This window comes from Limanda limanda, chromosome 15 (genome assembly GCF_963576545.1).
Source record: "Limanda limanda chromosome 15, fLimLim1.1, whole genome shotgun sequence".
NCBI classification, from domain to species: domain Eukaryota; kingdom Metazoa; phylum Chordata; class Actinopteri; order Pleuronectiformes; family Pleuronectidae; genus Limanda; species Limanda limanda.
Window position 1 is genome coordinate 7,078,971 of NC_083650.1, and position 26,661 is coordinate 7,105,631.

Below are 26,661 nucleotides of genomic sequence, written 5' to 3' on the forward strand. Positions count from 1 at the left end.
GGGTCCAGAATGTAATGCCCCTGTCGGCAGGTTTGCTTCGCAGCCAAAGAAGAAATTCCACTCCTCAGTGTCCTCCACGGTTCCAGGTCCAGCATCTCAGCCCGGTTTCGTGGACCAGAGTCCCAGAGCACGCATTACAGGTGTTGGTAGATCGGCCGGATGAGCATCATGGCTGGAGAGTCCAGTGTTCTGAGCCTCAGCAAGTTATGACCCTTCAGATCCCTGATGAAAACAGGTCAAAGACCAGATATAAACTTTGTTATTGCTATAATCTAAAACATCTTTTGTTAACTCGAGTTTTAATTTGTTCTTGATTGAGCAACAACACTGACATTGACAATACCTTTATTTATTTTTTAATATACATTTAGGTGTGTTGACATTTTGGAGTTGTCCGAACTTGATGATCTCTTGACCTTTCACCGCCACACCCTGCTCCTCTACTGCTCTTTATGCGCCCTGGGAAACTCCAGAGTTTGCCATGTCCTCTGCAGTCACGTGGACCAGTCCCAGGTCCTTCATGCCATTCAGAATCCCCAACTCCCGGGGCCTCTCCGCTCCGCATTCTACCAGCTCCTTATTCAGGTGATTGCTTTTTGGAGTTAAGGTTAATTTGATCAGTGACTACAGGATAAGAAATCTACTTAGTTCCAAATAAATAAATATAAATTGTCTTGTTCTTTAGGTCCACCTCAGCAGCCACAGCACAGCATTTATCATGATGAACCACGAATACATTGTGCCTATGACGGACCAGACCAGACAAATCACTCTTTATCCCAGCCCTTCTGATGGTGAGAAGAGGGGGGGCAGTCCACCTCCAGAACGAATTCCATGCTCTCGTCTTAGCACATCCCTTAAACCACAGATGCACTTCTCAAGCCCTTGCTTTGTGAGGGGTGACGGGATGGAAACAGATGATGCAGTTGAAAGCGTCTGCGCAGACAGCCCAGAAATCCCTTTGGACATATTAAAGAGTCTCACTGGGGAGATGCTGACTGCGGGGTTGTGGGCTGTGGGTCAGGGTGTGAGGGATCCTGTAGGAGGCAGCATTGAGCTTCTGCTGGTTCCCCTAATTAGACTCTTCTATACCCTGCTGGTAATGGGTGTATTTGGGGATGAGGATCTCTGCAAAGTTCTGAGACTGATAGAGCCGGGAGTCTTCTCCCTAGATGTTGAATCCACTGAAGGGAAAGAGGAAGAAGATGTGAGTGATGATAATGAAAAGGAATGGAAAGGGGGCAGCGAGAAGGAAAACGACACTCCCACACAGGGACTTCTTCAGATGAAGCTTCCAGAAGCTGTCAAGCTTGAGGTGAATAAATTAGAAGATTTCTCACATTGGATATAATTGTGGATGAGCTTCAGTTGTGTTGTCACTGTCACACAAGTGGTTTAAAATAAAGCATAAAGCGTTTCTCTCCCCAGCTCTGCCATCTTCTGTCCTACCTGTGTGACAGCCAGGTGCGTCACAGGGTGGAAGCTGCGGTCGCCTTCTCTGACAACTTTGCAGGGCGGCTTCAGGAGAACCAGCGCTATCGCTACAACCAGGTCATGCAGGCGCTCAACATGTCTGCCGCCCTCACTGCCCGCAAGACCAAGGAGTTCCGCTCACCTCCACAGGAGCAGGTCCGATAGGCTGAAATCAGATTGGGAAATGTCAGAGGATTAGAATCCCCGAGATGTTTGTGTAATCTGTTTATCTGTGTTCAGATCAACATGCTGCTGAGCTTCAGAGAGGATGAGCAGCAGGAGGCTTGTCCGTGTCCTGTGGAAACCCAACAGCTCCTGCTGGACTTCCATCAGCTCCTGAACACACACTGTGGTTGGAACACTCTATAATCTTTGAGTCTGATTTTTAAAAGAGCCCCTTCTCCACTACATTGCTTTGTGTACACTCGCTCAATAAACTCTCTGAGTTCTTCAAGAATAGCTCCTATACGAGGTCGTGCTGTCTCATGTCAGCACTCTTTGCTGCTTTTTTCCGTAACAGCCATAAATCAATCCTATCGAATCAGCCTGTCTGACGATGTGAGGGGCTGCAGCTCAATCAGCGCTTTTGAGACCAACTTTAAAAGATGTCTTAAAGTTGCTCAGCTTTGCACTTACTGAATTTAATATTCTCCTTCTTCTTGTGGTTTTGATGACTTGCTTTTATCTGACAAGCATACATTTGTGCTGTTGTGAGCAGGGTTATATTGCATAGCTTGTGTGTTACCTGCCAAGGGACTAGACGTGCAAATAGGCTGGTAGCTATAATCTGATACTGTGAATCATACAGGGACATGTATATTTGAGCTGCACACTGTCCTCTTTAAATTGAAATGAATCTATATTTAGTCAGAAAACTATTTATACGCTCTGTCACTGCTTGTTTTGCTGTGGTCGTGCAGGCATTGAACTGGACGTCGACTCAGAGGTTGAAGAGGATGCTAAGATGTCTGTGAAAGATTGGCTTCTCAGTCTAGTGGTGAGAGGCTTGGGAGTGAGGAAGTCGCCTGTAGAAGAAGAGTGTAAACCGCAGAGTGGCAGTAAGTGTATCTATTTCTCAATCTACATCTACATCACAACTCACCTTGCTTTCAAACATAAGGGTAATTCTCGGGTTATTCTCCAGAGTCCCTCAAAAAGCTAATTTCTGAGACGATGGTGCGCTGGACCCAAGAGAGTGAGATGGAGGACCCTGAACTGGTCAGAGCTGTCTTCTCATTGCTCCACCGCCAGTATCAGGGTCTCTGGGGTCAAATGGCGGGACCGCTCAGCAGAACCTACACAATCAGCCAGGTCTCGGTGGAGGACACAATGACTCTCCTCTCCTCCCTCGGCCAAATCCGCTCCCTCCTCAGCGTCCGCATGGGGAAAGAGGAGGAGAAGATGATGATCAGGAGACTTGGGTAGGAGGATGGTTGCATCTTCTGTGACCTCTTAATTATTGTCATCTTCTGTGGACATTATTCAACATACTGGTAACGTCATATCCTCCAAACTGTGGAATGTATTCTTTACAGCTTTTGTGAATATTCTGTGTTTTTACATCCAGAGACATCATGAATAATAAAGTTTTCTACCAACATCCCAACTTAATGAGGGCACTGGGGATGCATGAGACTGTGATGGAGGTGATGGTGAATGTTTTAGGAGAAGGGGAATCAAAGGTGAGAGAAAAAATTTAATTAATTTGTGTTGGTATTTGGAAAAAAGTGTGTAACCGAGCAACATTGTTGGTCCATGGGGCATATTCCAAAAATGAAATCAGCCAAAGCTAGTGTAATGAGTTCTGGCTGATTAACTGGGCAATACTCCATGCAGTCGAGTTTGTTTTTTTGTAACATCTGCCATCATGTCACATTTAGCTTTCTCTTTATGTCCATCCTTTCATTTTGTTGTATTAGGAGATAACGTTTCCCAAGATGGTGGCCAGCTGCTGTCGATTCCTTTGTTACTTTTGCCGCATCAGCCGTCACAACCAGGGAGCCCTGTTTGACCATCTCAGCTACCTTCTGGAAAACAGCAGTGTCGGACTTGGTAAATCCCCCTCTCACGCTTGGCTGCGTCAGTGTTTGAGTAACAGAAACTCAATACAATTAAAACACAAATAACCCTTCATTGCACAACACAACTTTATTTGTTTCGCCTGAAACTCACAGTTTGAACAGAAGTGCTTCAACTCTAAGGTGTAAGCTTCCATTTCGGTTTGTAGGGTTGTTGTGAGGAGGTCATTACATTTTAAGTGTCTAACTTGCAGCGCTTTAAAAAGGGAGCTTGCTGAGTAAAATGTGAGTGTTGCATTGCGTCTGAACTTTTTGCTGTACATTCCCCTGCAAATGATGAAATGAAGAAAAAAGTTATTTTCTAAGCTGCTCTTGGTAGAGTTGGGCTTTAACACCCCTGTGATGGCCACAGTATCTTTATCCTTTGATAAGAACCTCCAACATTCTGAAATATATAGTTTATGAGCGGGTGCGCTGATTGTCTTCTGCCTCTTTGTCCCTCAGCTTCCCCGTCCATGCGTGGAGCCACTCCTCTGGATGTGGCAGCGGCCTCTGTGATGGATAACAATGAACTAGCCTTAGCGCTGACGGAACCCGACCTAGAGAAGGTGAATTCATATTCCTCCACGATCCAGATCTCAAACGTATCCATTATGTAGACATGTAAAAGTTCTCTGCTCTATATTGAACACGTGCTGCCCTTGCTTATCATTTTCCGGTGTTACTGTCATTTCACTCATGTTATTGATTGTCTGCTGTTGTGAAATCTTTGTGTTCAACCCCCCAACCACTTTCCTGCTGTTGATTTGATGATGCCAGCAGCTGTAATGAGCAACACATTACACAACTATCACCACTAATCTAATAAATACTTATAATCTGATCGAAGGTGGTGCAGTACCTGGCTGGCTGTGGTCTCCAGAGCTGCCAGCAGCTGGTGGAGAAAGGCTACCCTGATGTTGGCTGGAACCCTGTGGAGGGAGAGCGCTACCTGGACTTTCTACGTTTTGCTGTCTTCTGCAATGGTAATGTTTATTTAGCAAAAAATGTTGTTGACAGTTAAATGCATTAAGTTTGTATCTTTCAACATTTTCTTCAAACAAGTCATCCATCACATATGAGACAAGTCAGTGAGACTATTTGTGTCAGTTCAAGAACAGTAAGAGCAAAATGAAGTGTGATTTCATGCTGCCATTTAAGTAAGCTATTTGCAATAGAGGTAATTAATTTTCTAGTTTGTGTTCTATCGATCTTCTTTACTCTGATGCGATGCCCAGAAAGCATCAGTTCAAATTACCCTTCAGGGTATTGACAGTTCAGCCAAAGGGCATTGAATTTCACACCACGTATCCATCAATGATATCAGCTTCAGCCTTTTTTCCAGGCCGTCTTTTAGCTGTATATAAATTAACCTAATTGGCATCCTTATCAATTTGATTTTGATACATCAATTTCTAGTCCTAAAAATTAACTCTTGAGTGTGAGTCAAAAATGTTGCTCTAAGCTGCTCAGTTATTTCTCACACACAATCATGTAGTTCGCCAGTAGTAAGGCTTCATTTAATTTGTTATTTTATCATTTGTCGACAGGTGAGAGTGTCGAGGAAAATGCTTACTTGGTTTTGAGGTTGCTTATTCGTAGACCCGAGTGTTTTGGCCCCGCCCTGCGTGGTGATGGGGGAAATGGTCTCCTGGCAGCCATGGAGGAAGCTATCAGGATCTCGGAGGACCCCTCTATGGATGGACCTTGCACCGCATACCAGTCCAACAGAACAATGTAGGTATTAAATGTGTGCATAAAAGCTTTATTAGTATACAAACAAACAATTCCAACAAAGTCATATTCATAAAAAAACTACCTAACAGATGCTTTACATGCATTGGACTTTGCAGAGGACAATACTGCAGTTGAAGTGAATCATGTAGATCATGTAGAAAGATACTCATAACATTACTTTCTTTAATTATTTTTCTTTATCTCCATTTCTACCGTATCACTTTTTCCTCACAGAAATGTGTAATCTTACTGGTTTTGAGTTCACCGGCAAATAAGATCCAATTTCAGCATCATTAATCTTAATCAGAGTCGAGAGTTTTTTGGATCTGGCATTACATGGTTTCTGTAACAGAGATTCATTAAGTATAACATCTAAATGGTAGAATTTAAGATAGGCAATGTGAGGTTATCGAAATGTAATCCCTGTATTAAGCCTGCTCATTTGTGTCCGTGTAGAAGTTAATCTAAAAACTAAATTTTAAGTGGAAAAATACTGATTATTTTGTTAAATGAATCTGAGCTGGGAGCCTCTGGTCTGTCTGCATTTCTCCCCATCAGTGCAACTGTCAGAATTTTAAATAAACTGTAAAGTCATTAGTAAAGCTCTTATATCGCCTGGCTAATGATTTGCTATATTTATAAATATTGTATTTTAAACAAGCCTCATTGATTATTCTACTTCACAAGAAGCCTTTCTGATCATTGTGGTTGTTTCCCGGAACAGAGATGTTGTCCAGGACCCCGACGATGACCTCGTTCACATGGGGCACGCCATCATGAGCTTCTACTCAGCGCTTATTGACTTACTGGGGCGCTGTGCTCCAGAGATGCATGTGAGTGTTTTCCCAACCATCAGCAGCCATTTCTCTTCAATATCCAGTGATGGCTGAAACAATGAAGCCTAATGGAGAAAGTCTGCAAACTGCTTTTCATAAAAAAACTCAGTTTAATGCTTTTATAGATTTACCTTTCCACATAATGGCTTGTTCCCCATACAAACTTTTTAGACATAAACATAAAACATTAAATATTTAAAAATAACGATGGGAATTTGCTCTACAATTACATTTAATGTCAGAGTCACTGCTTGGAATGGCAACTCCATGGCAATAAAATCTCTTTTATTGGTCCGTACTGTGTTAATACACAGTTAAAGATCATGTTTACTGTGAGCATTTTGTCGTATATTATGTTTTTTCCCAGTTTTACCTGGTGCTTTATGATATCCATCAAAACAAAAAGCTCTCTGGTGATATTTACTAGGCGCTGACAGATGCTGTCTGAATTTGCTCTGCCTGCACTAGAAAGCAATGTGTTCAGAATACCTAACAAAGGTCATAGAAATGTAGTGAAACCTTTGAGAACATCAGGAGCAGAAACTGCAATTGAAAAAAAATGACTGTGCCCATCAGTAAAATTCCCACAGCAGTTGTTACTGATTTTTTTTGTTCTGAATTCTTGGTCCAGTTAATTCAAGGGGGCAAAGGAGAAGCCATCCGCATCCGGGCCATTCTGAGGTCGCTCATCCCCGTCCAGGATCTGGAGGGAGTCGTCAGCGTCTCCTTTCAAATCCCTTCAGTGTCTAAAGGTTAAAATAATCTATCAGTTAATTTTAACATCAGTACAGTACCACCTGGGATGCATGTTAAATTATGAGACATTAAACCCCCACTTATAGTCACCGATGTCCCCATTGTGTATGTATATATATAAATGTACTGTACACATTATGTCAACATGACCTTTGTATCTAATCTCCACCTTGTGTTTGTTCCTCCAGATGCTGTGGTGGCTGAGCCTGACCTGTCCACAGTGTTCTGCCCAGACCACAAAGCAGCGATGGTTCTGTTCCTCGACCGAGTCTACGGCATCGAGAACCAGAGCTTTTTCCTCCACCTCCTGGAAATTGGTTTCCTGCCAGACCTTCAGGCAGCCGTCTGGCTTGACACCGTGAGCAGTGAAAACTTAAGTTCCCTCACCCCTGACCCCTGTCTTCATATTGATCCAAGTTGTTACGTGTCACCAATGAAAAATAGCAACTTCTCTGCCCTCCTGATTTGAGCACCACAGCTCATAACATCTCTATGATTGTTGAAGAGTCCTTTTAAACATGACTTCATGTGGTGACTCACAAAAGACTCGCCTGTCTCCATTTGATTCCTATTCAGATTTTCCAATTTTATTTGTACATGCTGTATATTTTCAGTCTTTATGTTCTATATAAGGAATCATTATTTACTTGACCGTGATATTCCTTCCTGCTGCCTTCTTCTTCTTGTCAAGTGCCACTCAGGTAATTAGACTCTATGCGAGCGTAACCTCCTTCTCTCCCCCTGCAGGCTGATTTGGGATCCACGGACATGGCTCTGGCCCTCAACAGATACTTGTGTACAGCTGTTCTTCCCCTGCTCATCAAGTGTTCCGCTCTTTTCTGTGGATTAGAGGATCGTACTGTGCTGGTTGATTCTCTCATTCAAGCCATATATAGCCTCTCCAGAGCTCTTAGTTTGACCAAGGCTCAGAGAGACACTATAGAAGATTGTTTGTTGGTCTTGTGCAGGTAGGATTTTTTGTTTGTGTTATGAAGCTACAACACTACTCCACAAGGTTGTTATTGTGAGTTGTTTCTTTTGCTGTCTACAGGTAGGGTATTAGTTTTCCAGCAAGTTACTAATAGATCATATGTGATGCAGTGTTATTTTCAGTAGCTGTAACTTCAGTGGCCTGTTCTTTTTTATTTTTAAAATGGTTTTATTGCACTATTAGCTTCTTATTCCCATTCATCTCACTGCCTCTTTGCTGTTGTCCAAATAAAATGCTGAGACGAGAAATGAGAAACAACAAATAATTGGTAGCTGATGCACACTCGTTAGCGCCTTCTCATTCCCACTCATTATATTTAATGAATCACAGTAAATCCATTTTTTTTTGGCCTAATCCAGATATAATTTACCAAATTCAGTCTGAATGTTAATGATCTGAACAATGTCTTTCCTGTGGCATCTTCTTAATTATGTCTGATTCTTCTGCGACTCAGTAATCAGTCATAAAACCAGTCACTGTGCATTTGTGCATGTGACTAATCCCTGCACTCATCGGCGTCCTCAGCAAACTCCAACCATCTGTGATGCAGCCTCTTCTCCGTCGGCTCGTCTTCGATGTTCCTCATCTCACGGACCATAGCAAAATGCCGCTAAAGGTGAATACAAACATTTTTGAGATTACTACAATGATGGAATAATGATAATAAACCAATCAAATATTGTGTAATTAAGTGATCTCATTTAATACTTTTATCTGTTAGCTCTTAACCAGTCACTATGAGCAGCGGTGGAAGTACTACTTGCTAAGTGGCGGGCAGGGAGACCAGAATCTGGCTTCCGAAGAGGAGCTGCACTTGTCTACAACATTGTTCTGGGGAGTGTTTAAGGCCTTGGCCAAGAAGGTAAAGTACTGAATGAAAGTGATTTAAAATTACAGTCCTACTTTTCTGGAGTAAAGAAAAATATTTGCCGAAGGAGAAAAAAGTTTCAGAAAATGAATAATTGATATCCTTTGATTTCTCGCTTCATTTCTTTTCCCATTCTCCTAAAAAAGTCAATTTCAGGAGAAACAGCAAACATTAGTAAACACTTGAGATGAAGAGTTTATTTTTCATATGCTGGAGGTAACTCATCCTTAAACCAGCCTCGGTAGAGAGAGACACAGAATGAGAGACGTGATCAATAACTGAATCTCATTTCTCAAAATAGTTCTGCCTGACACTTGACTGATTCGGAAAATGAAAATATCAAAGAAATAAGCCCATGGGTTCCTTTCAGGCCCACGGTGGCTCATATCAAACAACCTTAGAAATTGATTCCACAGCTCTCATTGCCAAGAATTCAGCATATTTTATACTGTATCCAAGTTTTATAGTATTGTTGTATAGTTGAAACTATGTACACGACATGCTACAGTTTGCATCAAACACTTTTAACATCCTCTCAAAATAAGTGTAATATTGTTGCCTTTTTGTATTGTAACTTACTTGGCCTCTGAAGCAGGTTTCTTACATGGAATTTATTTGGTGTGCATGAGAACAGTGTCTACTAGTCCCAGACTTTGGGATCCCTCCGTATGTCTTTCTATCCAAAACAATTAAATCCGATGTGTTATTAAATTTGAATTGAATAAGCCGTTTTTCCTCAGCTGAGTGGTTCTATTTGTAAAATTCACACATATGTCCAAAGTAATGAAAACCAAGGACACGCATCGTTACTGTGGCAGAGCACCCAAAATCAGGCTTAGCCAGTATCTCACCCTGTCCTGTGCTCTCTCTCCCACACTCTCTCCTTATCCAACTCCACAGCCCTATGAGCCTCAGTTATTCAGGCTTTGCGTCCAATGTCTGGCTGCAGTGGCCAAGGCGCTGCCTCCTGACCACGTGGACTCGAGCCGTGTGTCTCAGATGGAGAAAAAATCCTCCATGGACACAGATGGACACTTTGATCCACGGCCTGTAGATACGTCCAAGTAAGATTCTGAGCAGCACTTTTGACTGATTACAGACAAAAAAATTGCAATTTGAGTCTGGATCTTTTGAAAAATAGCTTCTCTGTTCAATGTAATGTGTTGGACAGAATTCACTTTTGGACAAAGGAGCATATTAAACTGAGATAGAGCAAGATAAATTGCTATGTTATTTCCTCTTCTGCTCTAGCATATCAGTTCCAGAGAGACTGGAGTTTGCAGTGAACAAGTATGCAGAGCACACTCATGAGAAGTGGTCACTTGACAAGGTAATATCATAATAATAATTCTTCAGGCTGCTGAAGTTGCGCAGTGGACTTGATGAATATATAGATAGATAGAGAGATTGACAGACAGACAGACAGATAGATAGATAGATAGATAGATAGATAGATAGATAGATAGATAGATAGATAGATAGATAGATAGATAGATAGATAGATAGATAGATAGATAGATAGATAGATAGATAGATAGATAGATAGATAGATAGATAGATAGATAGATAGATAGATAGATAGATTGTTTTATTGTCATTGCAGAGTACAACAAAATCTGTTCTCACATATAACAGACAATAATTAAAAAAGTACAAACTATACTAATTGAAGTGCAAAAATATAAATAAAAACCTATGAGACAAATACGCAGGAAACACAATAGGAACTGAATTATTCCCTTTGGAGTATTGCTCATGTGTAAAAAGTATGTATGATCACAGCTGAACCACTGTATGTATCTGTGTGTCCTCTTTTGTCAGTTTGCAAATGGCTGGGTTCACGGGGAACAGCTGTGTGAGAACAGCAAGGTTCACCCTCTCCTCAAGCCATACAGGGCTCTGGCTGAGAAGGTACACAGAGATATCAGCTTTTATGTGTGTGTCTGTGTCTGTGAGTGTACTTCGTCAAAGGAAGCAGCGAACTGACGAATCCCAGAGGCACGTACATACCAAATGTGGTGTACATAATGTAAAAGATGAAATAGCCTCAGTTCGTGGTCTTTGAATTTTTTTCCCTGTTGCCAAAATCCTGATGTGTGGGGTGAAAAACTCATGCTTTTGAAAATATCCAAATATTTCAAGCATGTTCTGCTCCTCTCCTTTCCTTTTATGACCCAAGTTTCAGTTCAACATGAGCGTTTATTTATATTTCTTTGAGTTTTGCAGGAGAAGGAGGGATACCGCTGGGCCATTAAAGAGACTTTAAAGAGCATGCTGGCCTTTGAATGGACCATAGAGAGGACTAAAGAAGGAGATGCATCAGGCAGCCATGCATGTGCACGCAGAGTTTCTCAGTCTGGACAGGTATGTCTACTCCAAAGCCCACATTTAATCAGCCACTTGGGGACCTGACAAGTCTTGCATAATAAAACTAATGTCATGTCATGTTTGTCTGTTGTAGCTTTCTTTTGAGGGAGCGTCAACTTTCAGCCCCAAACCAATGGATGTGAGCAGCATCATCTTATCATGGGAGCAGTGTGTATGTACTTTTACTACTTTCAACATCATTCAAGTAGGTTGAACTTTGTTTCTACTTTGAGTTTGGCACAGAGGCCAGTGTCCTCTCTTCGGTTTGGCTGTGTATGAGAAAAATAACTTATCACCTAACCCAATTTTGTGAACAATGCCAGGCAGCTGGGAGATATTATTACCTGCTTTCATCAATAAAGAAAAGTTAGAAATGGAGAAGTTCATTCTCCAAATGTTTGAAAATTGATTTGACTCTTTTCTTCTCTTTTCTTCAGGCTATGGCGGAACAGTTAGCTGAAAACAATCACAATACCTGGGCTAGGAAGAAGAAATCTGAACTTGAGAGTAAAGGTATTCCTTTCCTCTCCTCCCCCCTCCTCTCCTCTCCTTTCCTCTCCCCTCCTCTCCTTAGTTGTAATACATTCAACTCATATCTGTTCTCAGGAGGGGTTAAACCTTCGATGCTTGTACCTTATGATACCCTGACTGCCAAGGAGAAGACCAAATTCAGAGAAAGAGCCCGTGACGTCCTTAAGTTCCTTAAGCTCAATGGCTACACTGTGTGGAGGTGAGTGCAGAATGAGCTTAAGACAGCAGAAAGGTGATGTGATACACTATGTATGAGGTGGGCAGCAATGAGCTGTTCCCAGCTCAGGTCATAGTGGTGTTACTCATGGATATCCATCAGACCCCAGTCTCTTTTTTTAAATAAATACCAGTACAGGTCATGACCTTAAGTGCACCACAGTCAGGGAATCACAAAATTCTATTGGCTCTTTGTCTTCCCACTGCACATTAGTGTCTTGAAATACTTTCTATAAAACTGTGGGAATAAAATACATATGAACATTATTGTACAGCGTTCAAGGTCAGTGTTTCACTCTCATCCACAGGGATCGGAAGACGGTGGACATGGATTTTCCAGCCATAGCCAACTGCTTGAGCTACATTCTCCTTCAGCAGATCCTGTCTCGCACTGAGGAGGCCCAGGAGCACTTGTTGGAGCTGGGTAACTTTATAGTGATCATGAAACTATTGTAAAGACCAAAGGATATAAGAAGATAAAACATTTTGATCTGACACTGTAAAGTTTTAAGCCTTCAATCTTCACACTTCATTTTGTGAGTAACGAGACATTCATGTATATTTTTTTTCCACATTCATAAATCGTGCCTCAGATTTTTCTTTGAATCATCACAAAAATACATATGTCACCCTGACTTGTGTGATAGTTTGTCCAACGTTTTAGTGTCAGTCTCGATATTAAAGGACTCTGTGTTTCATTGTTTTTCTTTCCAGAGGTGATGCAAGCCAGAGGACAGACGACCAAAGGGGACAACGTTTCACATCAGGAACAAATGCATTTTTTTTCTAAGGTTTGACTCAGATCAAATATTATATCCAAACACAGTAGAAATCACGTGTTTGATTCGGAGTCTCTTACATTGATTCTCAGTGCCCCACCCTCCTCATTTTTCCAATGATATTTTCTTTCTTCTGCTACTTAGCCATTTTTCTTATTTCATTTGCATAATCTAATTAGATGTTGCCATGGGCAACCCCTCTAAGGAAGACCCTTTGTGGCTGTGTAATTTATTTAACCATTTTGGAAATCCATGTGGGCGTGTCAATTGCCATCGGGACATTGATTAAAGCTTCCCACACACTTCTGGCCCTGAGGAGGCAGCGAATGAAAAGGGTTTATTTTTCATTGATGGGACCCCTGAGTCAGACCTGGTCAGACAAGACCATGAACAGCCATGCCTCAGAGCTCTATACCCCCCCCCCACACACACACACACACACACACACTCAACCACACAGTAACACAACCATGCACGTCTCTGTGTGTCCATCAGCCTTTCCATCAGTCTGTCTGTGAATTCCCACTGCTTAATAAGAAGAACTAATGGAGTGCAAAATGTTTAACCTCTCTTCCCCTCTGCTCCATGTATGGTCCATCATTATGAACTAATGTTAACCTTGCAGCCACTCCTGAAAACTATTTTTTATTACCTTTGAAAAAATGTCATGCTGAATTATGAGGCTTCTTTCTGTTTTCTATTCAATGTAATGGTTCAGTCATTAGAAATCGGATATTTGTCTCAGTGAGTGTGACGCAGCCTAAATGAAGCTCTGGCACAAGCACAGAAACCGTGTGTTGTTGTCAAACAGCTTGAAGTTATTTTTTAAATGTAGATATTGAAGCTCATTAGATTAATTTAAGGTGAATGTTGATTTATGAACCATTGGCCATTGTTCCATTCACCAGGTCATCCTTCCTCTTTTGGAAGAATATGTGAAAAGCCACCATCTGTATTTCCTGTCCACGTCAGTCTGCTCAAGTGGAAACAGAACCCAGGCCTCAAAAAAAGAAAAGGAGATGATTGCATGGTAGGTTTTTTTTTTTTTATCCAGCTCTTGAAGATGATATTTGTGTGAGAATTCCTCGGACATGTTTTGCATAATAACAGTTGTATTGAAGTTGGATTTTTCAGTTCAGTTTTTTCTCTGATTTTAATTCCCTGTCATTACTCTTCCACTCCTCTTCTGTCATTATTTTACTTGTCTCTTCTTGTCACATCCAGCCTCTTCTGCAAGCTTTCAGCCCTCGTAAGACACAGAATCTCACTCTTCGGTAAGGACGACGGGGAAGTTACGCTTATGCAGACGCAAATGTATAATAATTGTACTCTTATTTGTTTCCTCCTGAGTTTTCCTCTTTCGTTTTCCACCACTCCATATCATATATATCATATCCATATGCGCGTTTCATAATTGCATGCTGCAGTTTTAAATTCATGTGTGTTTCTTCTCAGGAAACGAAGCCTCGCCAGTTGCGAGCTGCCTCCACGTTTTGGCTCAGGCTCTGGATGCCAGGTAGCTATAGATGGCACTACATTCACACTCTGCCTGGATCGATGTCCTTGCTCTGCTGACAGCTAAGTCACTGTCACTCCACCATGTCTGAGGATGACATGACTGGTGTAATTGAGCCACTGATACACTGATGCTATCTAATTGTGGTGGATATCACTTTTATTCCCCGAGGACTAAGCCTCTGAAGCATGAAGCAAAGAAGCATGCTCTCCACTCAGCAGAGATTGATAGAATTGGAAGATGGATTAGCAGCTGATTAGTCCACTTACAGTCATTCAAAAGAAACCGTTACCATTTGAAGTGTCATTGTTCTTTTCACGACAACAAACAAGTCTCTAAATTTAAACTTTTCTTATCCTTTCACTTTAGTACATTGGTGAAATCATCGTCAGGGCCAATCCAAGCATCTCTGCACTCGTTCTTTGAGGCAGCTGCAGCTGATCTGGAGATGACTGTGGAAAACCTCTCCACGACATTGGTCTCTATACCTCCGAGTCGGAGTCCTCAAGCTAGAGGAGTGGCTAAGGTTCTCAGCTACACAACATCTGTTCTTCTGCCCACCCTCACCTCTCTCTTCCAGCATCTTGGGAACCAGAACTGTGGGGTGGATCTCCTGGGTTAGTTGTACCTTGTTGTTGATCATTGCATCCTAAAACACACAGTTACGTATTCTATCATCACACTGGTAGATACACAACCACTGTGCTGATGGGCTGCATGAACATCTGGCTTCCACATTGCTGAAATAACTCAGGGCTGCCCGTCCTTCAACTTCCTACCTTCTACCTCTTTGAAATCAGCTCTCATTAAATATCTCAGTCGTGGCCCCAGAGCAGCTGGAGCACATTGTCCCTCTCACTAATAATCCAATCTAACAGTAACTATCAATTTCCTCAATCAGCAGCTGTTCAGCTTGTCCATCTCCCTGTGATCGTGTGCTGTCAGCTTTCTCCCCCTCTGCCCCTACTGAACGAAACTTCACCACGATGTCAGCTTTAAGCTTCCTCTTGTCTTTGCAGTGGGGGGTATCCAGGTGTCCTGCTACAGGCTCCTCAACAGCGTCTACTCTCTGGGCATCAGTAGCAGCATCTACATGGAAGGGTATAAATTCAAATGGGATTTGCATATTTGTGCCCGTGTATTGATTTGACATTATTGTGTCTATTACAAGTTATTGTCAGGCTGAAATTTGGGGAAAGAGACAAATGATTCAGCCAAATGTTATAATTAGCATCCTGCTCTGAACTGCTTGATAAAATGTGGAGATGAGTCAGTGTCATACTAATGATGCTTATCTGTTCAGGCAAAGACCGGCCGCAGGTGCTTGTCTGGCGGCTCTGACTGCTGCTTTTCCGGTTTGTTTCCTGGAGCCAGACTTCAATCAAAACAACCCTTACTCCATTTACAACACCCTGAGTGCTGCTGAGAGAGAAGGTAATAAATAAACACAACGCACATCCACATCCCACATCCCCCTGTACGCTCAGATTTATTTTCCCCAATCTGTTTCTCGTAGACCTGGGGCTGCCGGATCAGCTGGTGGACACGTGTCCCCTCCTGCCTTCTCTGGAGCAGGCTCTCGGGGAGGTGGAGGAGCTGGCAGGTGCTGGTGCTGGAGCTCGCCAGGCCCACTACATCCATGTCACTGAGGTCACCTTGCCCATGCTGTGTAGCTATATGTCTCGCTGGTGGCACTGGGGCCCTGAGGGCGAGCTGGGCTTCCCACTCTGCACCTCTGTCACTCCTCATCATGCGAGTGCCCTACTTGGCCACATCCTCCATATCATCCATAACCATGTGGGCGCGAGCCAGGGCGACTGGATGAAACAGCTGGCAGGTATTGTGCCGCTGGCTTATCTTTATTCCGTGTCAATCATGCTTCTTACTCTCCCCTTTTCCCTCATGTTTATCAGTTGTCATATGCTTCAGTATTTTCTCAGCCAATTATATTCCGAACTCGCACGGAGCTGCTCAAGAGCCACTTCCTGCCACTGATGGAGAAGTTGAGGAAGAAGGCGGAGTGTGTGCTGCTGGAGGAGGAGCAGATGAAAGCAGAGGGCTGTTGTGCCTCTGAAGCAGAGTTGCAGATTCAGGAGAAGTTCACTGTACTGGTGCGAGACCTCTATGCCTTCTATCCCCTCCTCATTCCATTTGTGGACTCTAATCGGTAAGGCCATGCAGCTTAGCTGTGGAGAAACAAGCTTATTTTCTGAGGCCATAGGCTCCAGGAGTTATCTGAAGTATTTATAGACCCAATGACTGAAAGAAAGTGACATACTTACTTTATTGTATTTCATTTAGACCTCATCCCTCTAGTAACCATCATCCGGACTTTAAGTACCTTTAGAAACTTTTGAGCACACATGTCTTTGGAGATCTTGGAGGTGGAATTAAACAACTGTACTGAAAACAGAGCAAACACAGTTTTTGTAGATACAAAGGAGGATTTTGAGTTGGTTAAATCTGTTATTGTTTCAGCCGCATGAATATCTTAACAGGAATTCATTCAGTGGTGATAATGTGATGTGTTCTGTTGTGTCTTGTCTCAGAGCCAACTGGTTGAAAGAGTCAAACCTTGAGGCAGAGCAGCTGTTCAGCATGGTAGCAGAGGTCTTTATATTCTGGGCCAAATCTCATGTGAGGATGACACATCACAGTGTTTTTTAAAATGTATTAAATGCCAATAATACTCAAACTTACATATGTAAACTTTCCCCCACCTGTCTTTGCTGCATTAGAATTTCAAATGGGAGGAACAGAACTACGTGGTCCAAAACGAAATCAACAACTTGGCTTTCTTGGTCAATAACGACACAATGTCCAAGGTCAGCCATATTTAATATTTAGTGCTATAATGTTAAGCAGACACTGATGTGTAAGAAATTAAATCACTAAATGGCCTTTAAACACCCAGTTCGACCATGAGAAGAGGAGGATGAAGAGAAAGGGGGATCGGTATTCAGCGCAGACCTCTCTCATTGTGGCGTCTGTGAAGAGACTGCTCCCTGTGGGGCTGAGGGTTTGTTTTCCAAACGACCAGAGCCTCATCACTTTGGCGAAGAGCGGCTTCTCCCAGGTCGGTTGGAAATGCGGACAATTCTAGAATTCATGCGGTTGCCATGATGAAAAAAACTTTAAAATCACAGTGCAATGAGTTTGTTTTTTTTGATATTTTGGGTATTTATTGTATATCTAATGCTGGGTTAATTGTTGACTTTCCATAGAAGAACACTGAAGATGAGATTCGAGAGCATGTTTTCCACGGACTTGTACACATTCAGAATCAGGTAAAACCTAAAACCACCTTTTATGTCATAGATCTTTTGTACAACATATGACAGAGTATGTATTTTAACTCATTTTGTGAGGTTTTACGTCTTTGCACAATATTAAATACAATCCTAAAGGAAATGTTTACTGATATTAGTGGCATCAGTCTTTCCTTAGTCGGAGTGTAAACAACAAGAACAATCTGATAACATTGATTAAATGAATTCCTGTTTGCACTATGCTCAGATATTAAACAAAGTGCATATATTTTCTACATTCTGCAGACACTCTGAATATTCATTGACATGCCTGAGTGCAGGTGACTTTTAATTTGTGGAAGGCAACAAGTGTGAGGGAAATGAGATTGAAGAATGCTCGCGTAGCCGGTAACATCCAAGGCTGCTTTTTTAAATGATCTAAATGAATGTCTCGTTGTTCACCAGAGACATGTGATTTACTCACCGCTCTGTACAATATATGCACACAGTGTTTGTTTATTCAACACTCACTGATAAATCTGTTTATTCATACGTCAGGAATGAAAATTACTTAAATTCTGCCTTCTCATTCGCATAAACAAACTTTTTAAAACAGAAAGTTGTGTATCTTTGGACAGCCCCTGTCATCATTTGTTGGTTGTTACGAATTAATAGTCAACGGTGAGTCTTAATCGTTGTTCAAGCAAAGAAATACAATTAAATGAGGAAAGCAAGATCAAGGACATTATCCTCTAATGATGATTGTTACTCTGCCCATTACCAAACAAACTCCCTCCTGTTAAACGTTTTTAACCCTAACTGCAGACACTCTTTTGTCACTTATTGTCACAAAATAAATAACTTGTTTCCAGACAGCTTTTCTGCAAAAGTTTTTATTCATTTGAATGGTTGATATATTAGAAAAATATAAATAAATACAATTATCTTTACAGGCATTGAGCAGCTTGAAGCAGGAGAACATTCAGACTGAACACCCGAACCATTTAGAGGCCGTCACCTGCACCCAGAGGAATGTAGACAGGATTGTGGGAATAGCTCGTGTACTTTATTACCTGGACCAGGTGAGCTTATTACGTATAATGATGTATGATAAATATAAGACAAATCAAAGCCTCTTTGGTCGGTGGAGGTTACGTACATCGCCCTGTGATCTCTCTTTGCTTTCGGGTTCAGGTTGAACACCCGCAGAGAGGAAAGAAACCAGCGTGGCAGCAGGTCCTATCCAAGCAGAGGAAACGAGCAGTGGTCGCCTGCCTGAGGATGGCTCCTCTCTACAACCTGCCCAGGTACAGAAACATCAAGCATTTACATAATGGAGACTATAGTGCAGCTCAGGCCAATTTTCTGTCTGATTGTCTGAGAGTGAGAGAAAACTAACTGAGCCTGTCACAGAAGTGAATGAAAATCTTTGATTAAGGGTAATCCACTAGTCTTTGACAGAGCCTGTCAGTGAGGGCTTTAGTTTGACCTACTGATACATGTGAGTCAGGGAAAACCTTCATGTCATCACATTTTCTTAAAATTAGTTTTCTTTGGCCTTGAAAAAAAGTCTTCTGAACAATAAACGCTGAGGAAGCTGAATAAGATTGTACAGAAGCACAATAGAACCACAAACCTATTCAGGCACGTTAACCAGCTGCTCTACGTGGTTCAGGAGACACGCGTGTGATGGAGAGGTAATGTGAAACTTATTTAGGGTATCAGTCACAGTTGTGTCAGATGGGAACGAACCATTAGCATATTAAAACCCTGTGGCGGTTTGTGGATCCTAGGTGATAGATTCATATTATTTTGGCATATTTGCATGTTGTGAATAATAGCTATAGCTTATGGGAGCGCAGGACTCTTAACTCCTTCACTCTGGATGTATAATTACCCCGGACAGGCATAGGAGTCCTTGACGAATTAGTAATAATGAGTCTAATCAAAGGTTTTTTTTTGTGGTTTAGTAGTTTCCTTCTATGCCGCCTGTTTTTCAATGTTTTTTATTTGCATTTGTCAGATGTGAAAGGGGGACAATATAAATCACTCTCCCACTCTTTCCTCGTCCTCTCCAGGCACAGAGCTGTCAACCTGTTCCTCCAAGGCTACAATAAATCCTGGATTTCAGCTGAAGACCACAGCTTTGAGGAGAAGCTGGTGGAGGATTTAGCCGTGAGTGGAAAAGGAGGCCGTATTGACATCACTACATGTCTGCGTTAACGTCTACACAAATGAGCAAAATCTTTATAGGCTTTTATTCACTGTGCTTTTCTGTGATAAGCTAATTTATTGCCCTGATTAGGCAGCAATATCCTCCAGGTTGAATATAAATCTCTCCTACTTTGCCTCATATATACTAATAACAACTACGCTAATTAAAAATGTATAGTGACATCCTCGGGTATACTATTGTTCTTTGTGTTTTCAGTGTGGAAATACTGCATATATTTTTTATTGACTAGTAGAATTGTTGTGTAGAATTTAGACAGAATTGTCAGAATATCAAAGCCATTAAAACATCAACATGCTTCCTGGCATTAAGTGTGTAACTGTATTCAAACAGATGTATCTAAACACAAACGTTAAAATGTCTTGTGACGCCCGGTATTTAACCAGGTCGCCGATGCACTGAGGCTTAAATCTCCCTATGTGATTGTCCTCTGTGTGCACTTAACCACGATCCTGTTACGTATGTGTTTTTGTGTTGGTGTGTAGCAGTCAGCACCCAGGGGGTTGTGGATGGTCAGTGTGTGGCATTATTTAAGAACACGCATTAGTAGCTTCACTCTCTCTCTCTCTCTCTCTCTGGACTGCAGAAGGAAGGAGTGATGGAGTTGTGTGGGGGCGACAGAGGAGAAGAAAGGAATGTAGAAGAAGGTGCCAAACCAATCGATCCCCTCCTACAACTCATTACACTCTTCAGTCGAAGCGCGCTGATGGAGGGGAGGTGTGTGTGTGTGTTCATTATAAAAGACCACAAGCAGTAAAAACCTCATTCTACTTTTATTACTGGTACTGGTGTTACTGAAAATCAATATCAAATTGGTCAGAAGGGTAATTTATTTTTTGGCCATTGTTTTCTGAAAAGCCTGAAATCAGCGATATCTTTGTTCAGTTTATTTCAAAGTTCACCCTGCAGAAATGTTTACAGGCTCTATTCATGTGGACTTTTTCTTACTTACTTTTAAAATAGAGCATTAACAGTTTGGTTTTCTAATTGTGTTGTTTTTGTATTCAGGTTATTAATTTAAACTGCAGATTATGAAATCTTCATTGGCGTTTTGTTTTCTCCACATGCTGCTTGTCGAACAAACATGTAACTGAATTCTTCTAGTATCCCTGCACTGTTCTTTTATTTATGCATGCTCACATCCAGCCGACCCATCGAGCTGTCGCTGTGATATTTCAATTTGATCCCTTCAGAGTCCCACACATTCCACTCATTCACACCAGCTATGCTCATATATCTGAGGCCGCGACATTAAATGAACTGCTCCAAGTCACTCTAAGGACATTAGCGTTGGGTGAGCACTCCCTCTCCCACCTCAGATGTAATCACATCAGCCACATCCCAGGTGAACTGGTGCCGATCGATACAAATGTCCAAGGCCACCGGGTAAACTGTTCACATGGAGGACAGACACACTGCTTCGAGACGGTTGTACTTTCAGTTATGCAATCAAGAGGACGATGTTTAAAGCCCCGTGAATGGATCCATAGAGGATCAGCTGCACATCTGCCTCGACCATGTCACTGAAGAGCCATTTCAAGAATCCTGCGTGCATCTGTCCAGATATTATCTCATTTGTCTTATCTGTCCACAGTAAGCTTGGAAATGACAGTCTTTACATGTCCTACGCTGCTATTATGGCCAAGGTAATAGAACATGGAGAATGATCTAAATGAGTATAAATGTTGTTATGCTGTTATTTTGAAGTCCTGCACTAAATAATATATATGATTACATTATTTGATTGGTTGACTATCTGAGAAATGTGTAGTTGTATTAGATTTAATACAAATGGAACACATTAGCATATTAAAACCCTGTGGCCGTTTGTGTATCGTAGGTGATTGTTTGTATTATTTTGTCGTATTTGCATGTTGTGAATAATAGCTATAGCTTATGGTAGCGCAGCACTCTTAACTCCTTCTTAAACTATCCTGGTTTACGAGGCTAGATAAACCCTCTGCAAGATTCATAATTTCAAAGATCTTCAATTTTACAGTCGCTACTACAAAGGTTGCTTGTACTGGGTCAAAGGTCAGTAACCAGTACAGTAACCACATGCAGTATATCACCTAAAGTGCAAGTAAAAATTGGAGCCTGTGAATTTGTAAATGTTACATGTTTTTCTATATTGATTTAATGTATTTTCTTTCTTTCGTCTTTTTTTCATCTCAACCTTGCTTTGTGCGTCGGCTGCAGAGCTGCCACAGAGAGGATGACGACAGTGGAAACCAGGAGGTGGAAAGCTTTGAAGTGAGTGAATGGGCTCTCACTGATAAAATACCTGTTTGATGTGGCACAATGTTTTCATCGTATTATTTTCTGTACAGTAATAGAAAAAATTATAAAAAATTTAAACGGTTGAACATTTATTCAGTCAGTTTATTAAAAGTATATTCGTAGCAGTGTGAAAATACTAATATACATGAACTGACCAATCTATGGCTTCTCAGGAGAAGGAGATGGAGAAACAGCAGCTGCTGTACCAGCAGGCCAGGCTGCATCTTCGTGGAGCTTCAGAGATGGTTCTCCAAACTATCAGTGCCAGCAAAGGTAGGAAGGACGGTGTAAATTACTCATAATGAGCCTAGTCTGTAGTTTGGGGTTAGTGGAATTTCTGTATTAATTCAAGTTTCTGTCTCCTTTAATGAACCCCCATCCTACAAGTAGTTACCTTGTTCTGAGCATTATTCTTTTGAGTCATTGTTGGTATTTTTCTCGCATCCCATCAGGGGCCATGGGCTCCACCATTGCCCCGACTCTGAAGCTGGGTATTGCTGTTCTCAACGGAGGGAACGCCACAGTTCAACAGGTATAATACTGCAGTTTGTATCCCTATTACTGTTCTAATAGAGAAATCCCCCAAGATGATTAAAATGGACATAAGGATGATTAAAGAAAAGGTCCAATTAGATGAGATGACACTAAAAAATAAGGTCATTCCAGAAGCTTGATTAGACTTCCATGTAGGAGAAAAGGTCTAAAATACAAACAGAATAATTATGTGTTAGAATCATGTTTATTAGTAAACATTGTTATTGACTGTTGAAGTCTGTTTTAAATGAATATTAAATGATCATTGTCTTTTCCTGCAATTATGTTTTTGTCTAAATTAAAGTCTCTTTCCTCAGCATGTTGAATTCTTCCTCATTAAGGACTAATCACTTCTGCATCTTACTATAAACACGGTGCCGTCACACACAGACACTGCAGCCAAGCTTCTTTCAGTAATGAAAAAGAATAATCTCCACCTAATCTTACCTTCAGGTGAGATCTCTCCCCATTTGTCAGACCTTTTCTTTGATGCCTTTGTTTGACAGAAAATGCTGGATTATCTCCGAGAGAAGCGAGACGTCGGCTTCTTTCAGAGCACGGCTGGACTCATGCGGTCGTGTAGGTGAGTGAATGTAGGAAAAAACTCTTTGACAAGGTCTGTCACATGTCATCAAAGGCTGACAGGTTACAGATACTGATTGATCAAAATGGTAAAAATGCACCAGCGTTGCTTATCCTTTCTGTGTGTGTGTGTGTGTGTGTGTGTGTGTGTGTGTGTGTGTGTGTGTGTGTGTGTGTGTGTGTGTGTGTGTGTGTGTGTGTGTGTGTGTGTGTGTGTGTGTGTGTGTGTGTGTGTGTGTGTGTGTGTGTGTGTGTGCGTGCGTGCGTGTGGTTTTCCACTATCCAGTGTACTGGATCTAAATGCATTTGAGAGGCAGAACAAAGCAGAAGGATTGGGCATGGCCATGGACGAGAGCTCAGGTACTGTATTCATATGGAAATTTAAATAAAATGAAAATCCATTTCTGTGAAGCCATGTCACAGGAGAAGAGCCAGCTGTGAGATCCATGGCCTTGAACCTTCTCTAAATTCCCACTCTAAATTCCTATTCTTTCCTCGGCCTTTCACCGTGTTGAATATTATCAACAGCTGTCTCCCTTCACTCCATCGTGACCCAGTTTCCCTCCATCTCTCATTCAGTCTTGTCTTACTTTTTTCATACAGCATTGTTCCATTCCTTGCACGTTATCCTTTTATATCTTGGCCTTTTATGCAAATCTTTTTTTCCCAGGGGAGAAGGTAATGCCTGACAAAGAGCTAACATGTGACCTGTTCCGGTTTCTACAGCTGCTCTGTGAAGGACACAACTCAGGTGATTTGCCCCACATGGTTTCCATTTGCCCATTGTCACAAGGTTCATGTGAATTAAACGAATCTCTGTGGAATAAAGGACGATGATGTAACAGATATTTGAAGGGAAGAATTTGGTTTTTCAACTCGACTGCACTTTTAAAAGATTTTAATAAGAGCTGCTTATGTTCCTTTGCAACACACTGGCTTTGCTCTATTGTCTGATCACGTTGTCCACACAGGATGACATGTTGTTTTCACATTGTAATCAGCATTTTCTTCATTTCTTCACGTGATAGATTTCCAGAATTACTTGAGAACTCAATCAGGCAACAACACCACTGTTAACATCATCATATCCACTGTGGACTATTTACTGAGAGTACAGGTAAGCCTGCACAGACAGGTTTTCCTTTGTGACTCTGGACTAACAAACCGAACAGAGCTTTTTAACAGCTGCTCCAGTTATTTTCTAGAGATATTTCTAGTGATATGATCATCCCTGTGAGCCTTTATTTTGGTACTGTGTTATTGTGGGTTAAAATACCTTCTAATTTTAAATTCATTACTAGAAGTTTAATAGTTGATCCGACCCCGTAAATCCAATTCACTGCATAATGGGTTCTTCTCTGGCCAAATCCCCGCTTTTCCACTAAGTTACAATAAAATCGGTCCAGTAGTCTTTCTGCTAACAGGATTACACAGAAATGAATACCTCATTGGCAGAGGTAAGAATGTAATGATCAGCATAACCTTTTTATATTCTTCATAGTCGTCGTCTATTTAAGGATCAAAATATTGTGATAATGAGCAACAAATAAATGTTTTCCTTTGCCACACTAGGAATCAATCAGTGATTTCTACTGGTACTACTCAGGGAAACCTGTGATTGACACACATGGCCAACACAACTTCTCCAAAGCCATCGAAGTGTCCAAGCAGGTGTTCAACACGCTCACAGAGTACATCCAGGTCAGTCACATCTGCCTTCTGGCTCTTTTGAATACATATTTATGTCGTGTCTTTCTATGAGCTGAGCTGTTTTTTTAATGAAGCAGCTCAAAAAAATATCAATGTGTTCATCCAGGGCCCGTGTACTGGGAACCAGCAGAGTCTGGCTCACAGTCGTCTGTGGGACGCTGTGGTGGGATTCCTCCACGTCTTTGCCCACATGCAGATGAAGCTCTCACAGGTATCGACTCACATTCATTCTGCATATTTCACTCTAAAATTCATCAATATTCTCCATAATAAAGTAAGAGTGAATAGATAGTATAATTACCCAAAGTCAAAAGTGTTTTATTACTCACAGGATTCAAGGCAAATAGAGCTTCTGAAGGAACTGATGGATTTACACAAGGATATGGTTGTGTTTCTGCTGTCCATGTTAGAAGGTAAGATTTCCAAATATCCACCTTCTTATACTTTGTGTTAAAAGTTTTTTATTTGATCCAGTATTTCATTTCTCCTCCCTGCAGGTAATGTTGTCAATGGAACCATTGGAAAGCAGATGGTGGACATGTTGGTGGAGTCGTCAGGCAATGTGGAGATGATCCTCCGGTTTTTTGACATGTTCCTCAAACTCAAAGACTTCACCTCCTCAGACGCCTTCAGAGAGTACGACCCCGAGCGTAAGGGTTGCATATCCAGGAAGGAATTTCAGAAAGCCATGGAAAATTGCAGACGTTTCTCCCAAGCTGAGACAAATTTTCTCCTCTCCTGCACGGACACAGACAAAAGTGAGAATGTGGATTACGAGGCCTTTGTGGATCGCTTCCATGAGCCGGCCAAAGACATCGGCTTCAGCATCGCTGTTCTCCTCACCAATTTGTCCGAACACATGCCCAACGATTCACGATTGAGAACGTTTTTGGAACTGGCAAAGTGCGTGTTGACGTACTTTCAGCCTTATCTAGGACGAATTGAGATCCTTGGCGGCGGAAAGCGGATTGAACGTGTCTACTTTGAGATCAGTGAGTCCAGCCGCACACAGTGGGAGAAGCCACAGGTCAAAGAGTCCAAGAGGCAGTTCATTTTTGATGTGATCAACTTAGGAGGAGAAAAGGAGAAAATGGAGATGTTTGTCAATTTCTGTGAGGACACCATCTTTGAGATGCAGCTCGCTGCCCAGATATCTGGCTCTGACGTTGGAGAGAGGCATGCTGGGAAAGAAGAAGAAGAAAAGAGCAGGAATGAAGAAGAAGACTCAGATAAAAGAGGAGCATTTTTCATATATCGCTGGTGGCTACTGCTGACATGCCTACTTTCTTTAAAAACCCTGAAGACACTGATGAAGATGACTCTGAAGGATATCGTCATGTCAGCTCTTTCCTTCCTGAGATTAATTTTCATGTCTCAGGTACGATGCATTTGTGTTGTTTTTCGCTGCATCATATACACGCTGTACATAGCCTTCGTCAGCGGTGGGCTCATTGAGGGAGCCAAACAGATGAGGGTATCCGATTTGTTCGATGGTATCCTTGAGCCGACTCTTGATGAGGTCATGGAGGCACCGAGTGGTGTGAGTCGGCAGAGGAAGTACTCTGCCTGTGTCCCGTCTCAGAAAGAACTGAGGGAGATTGGGCAGGTGGCAGCTGCGACCTCCTCCAGGGAGGTGGATGTAATGTCAGACATTTTCGGCCTCAAAGTGAAGAGGGAGGGAAGTCAATACAGACTCATGAACCAGGATCTCACTGCGAGTCTGTCTGACCTGTTCAATGCATCCTCCAGAGCAGCGGCTGATTCTTCTGAGAAGCATCAGAGGACGGTAGGGATTAATTTGTATTTTGTATAATATGAGATTACCCTAATGACCATCTATGGAGCTCAATGGGTTTTATATCTCATGTTTTGTTTTGTTCAGCCTCATTTTCCTAATTGTATTGCTTTGATAGTGAACTGATTGCTATTAGTTTTTCATTTCTCATA

The 26,661-nt window shown here is 41.8% G+C and overlaps 1 protein-coding gene across 1 annotated transcript in view; it reads left to right on the top strand.

Annotated features, from left to right (window-relative positions):
• The window catches only part of ryr2b (ryanodine receptor 2b (cardiac)), a 55,611-nt gene that overhangs the window by 17,604 nt on the left and 11,346 nt on the right, over positions 1-26,661 (top strand). The window contains 56 exon segments of the mRNA XM_061087760.1: positions 9-235; positions 372-585; positions 686-1,315; positions 1,429-1,629; positions 1,714-1,825; positions 2,394-2,525; positions 2,618-2,894; positions 3,041-3,155; positions 3,393-3,525; positions 3,996-4,099; positions 4,381-4,516; positions 5,081-5,267; positions 5,992-6,100; positions 6,735-6,855; positions 7,048-7,217; positions 7,607-7,827; positions 8,376-8,466; positions 8,572-8,712; positions 9,619-9,782; positions 9,970-10,048; positions 10,540-10,629; positions 10,945-11,082; positions 11,180-11,257; positions 11,523-11,598; positions 11,692-11,815; positions 12,141-12,256; positions 12,559-12,623; positions 13,520-13,641; positions 13,836-13,885; positions 14,067-14,127; positions 14,497-14,744; positions 15,147-15,228; positions 15,431-15,561; positions 15,644-15,964; positions 16,057-16,294; positions 16,677-16,764; positions 16,866-16,973; positions 17,042-17,203; positions 17,352-17,414; positions 18,329-18,457; positions 18,570-18,682; positions 19,454-19,550; positions 20,101-20,110; positions 20,232-20,325; positions 21,203-21,254; positions 21,808-21,861; positions 22,062-22,161; positions 22,341-22,420; positions 22,929-23,005; positions 23,291-23,364; positions 23,675-23,755; positions 24,033-24,121; positions 24,577-24,705; positions 24,821-24,925; positions 25,046-25,127; positions 25,212-26,500. Coding sequence (XP_060943743.1) covers positions 9-235; positions 372-585; positions 686-1,315; positions 1,429-1,629; positions 1,714-1,825; positions 2,394-2,525; positions 2,618-2,894; positions 3,041-3,155; positions 3,393-3,525; positions 3,996-4,099; positions 4,381-4,516; positions 5,081-5,267; positions 5,992-6,100; positions 6,735-6,855; positions 7,048-7,217; positions 7,607-7,827; positions 8,376-8,466; positions 8,572-8,712; positions 9,619-9,782; positions 9,970-10,048; positions 10,540-10,629; positions 10,945-11,082; positions 11,180-11,257; positions 11,523-11,598; positions 11,692-11,815; positions 12,141-12,256; positions 12,559-12,623; positions 13,520-13,641; positions 13,836-13,885; positions 14,067-14,127; positions 14,497-14,744; positions 15,147-15,228; positions 15,431-15,561; positions 15,644-15,964; positions 16,057-16,294; positions 16,677-16,764; positions 16,866-16,973; positions 17,042-17,203; positions 17,352-17,414; positions 18,329-18,457; positions 18,570-18,682; positions 19,454-19,550; positions 20,101-20,110; positions 20,232-20,325; positions 21,203-21,254; positions 21,808-21,861; positions 22,062-22,161; positions 22,341-22,420; positions 22,929-23,005; positions 23,291-23,364; positions 23,675-23,755; positions 24,033-24,121; positions 24,577-24,705; positions 24,821-24,925; positions 25,046-25,127; positions 25,212-26,500 — 8,580 coding nt within the window.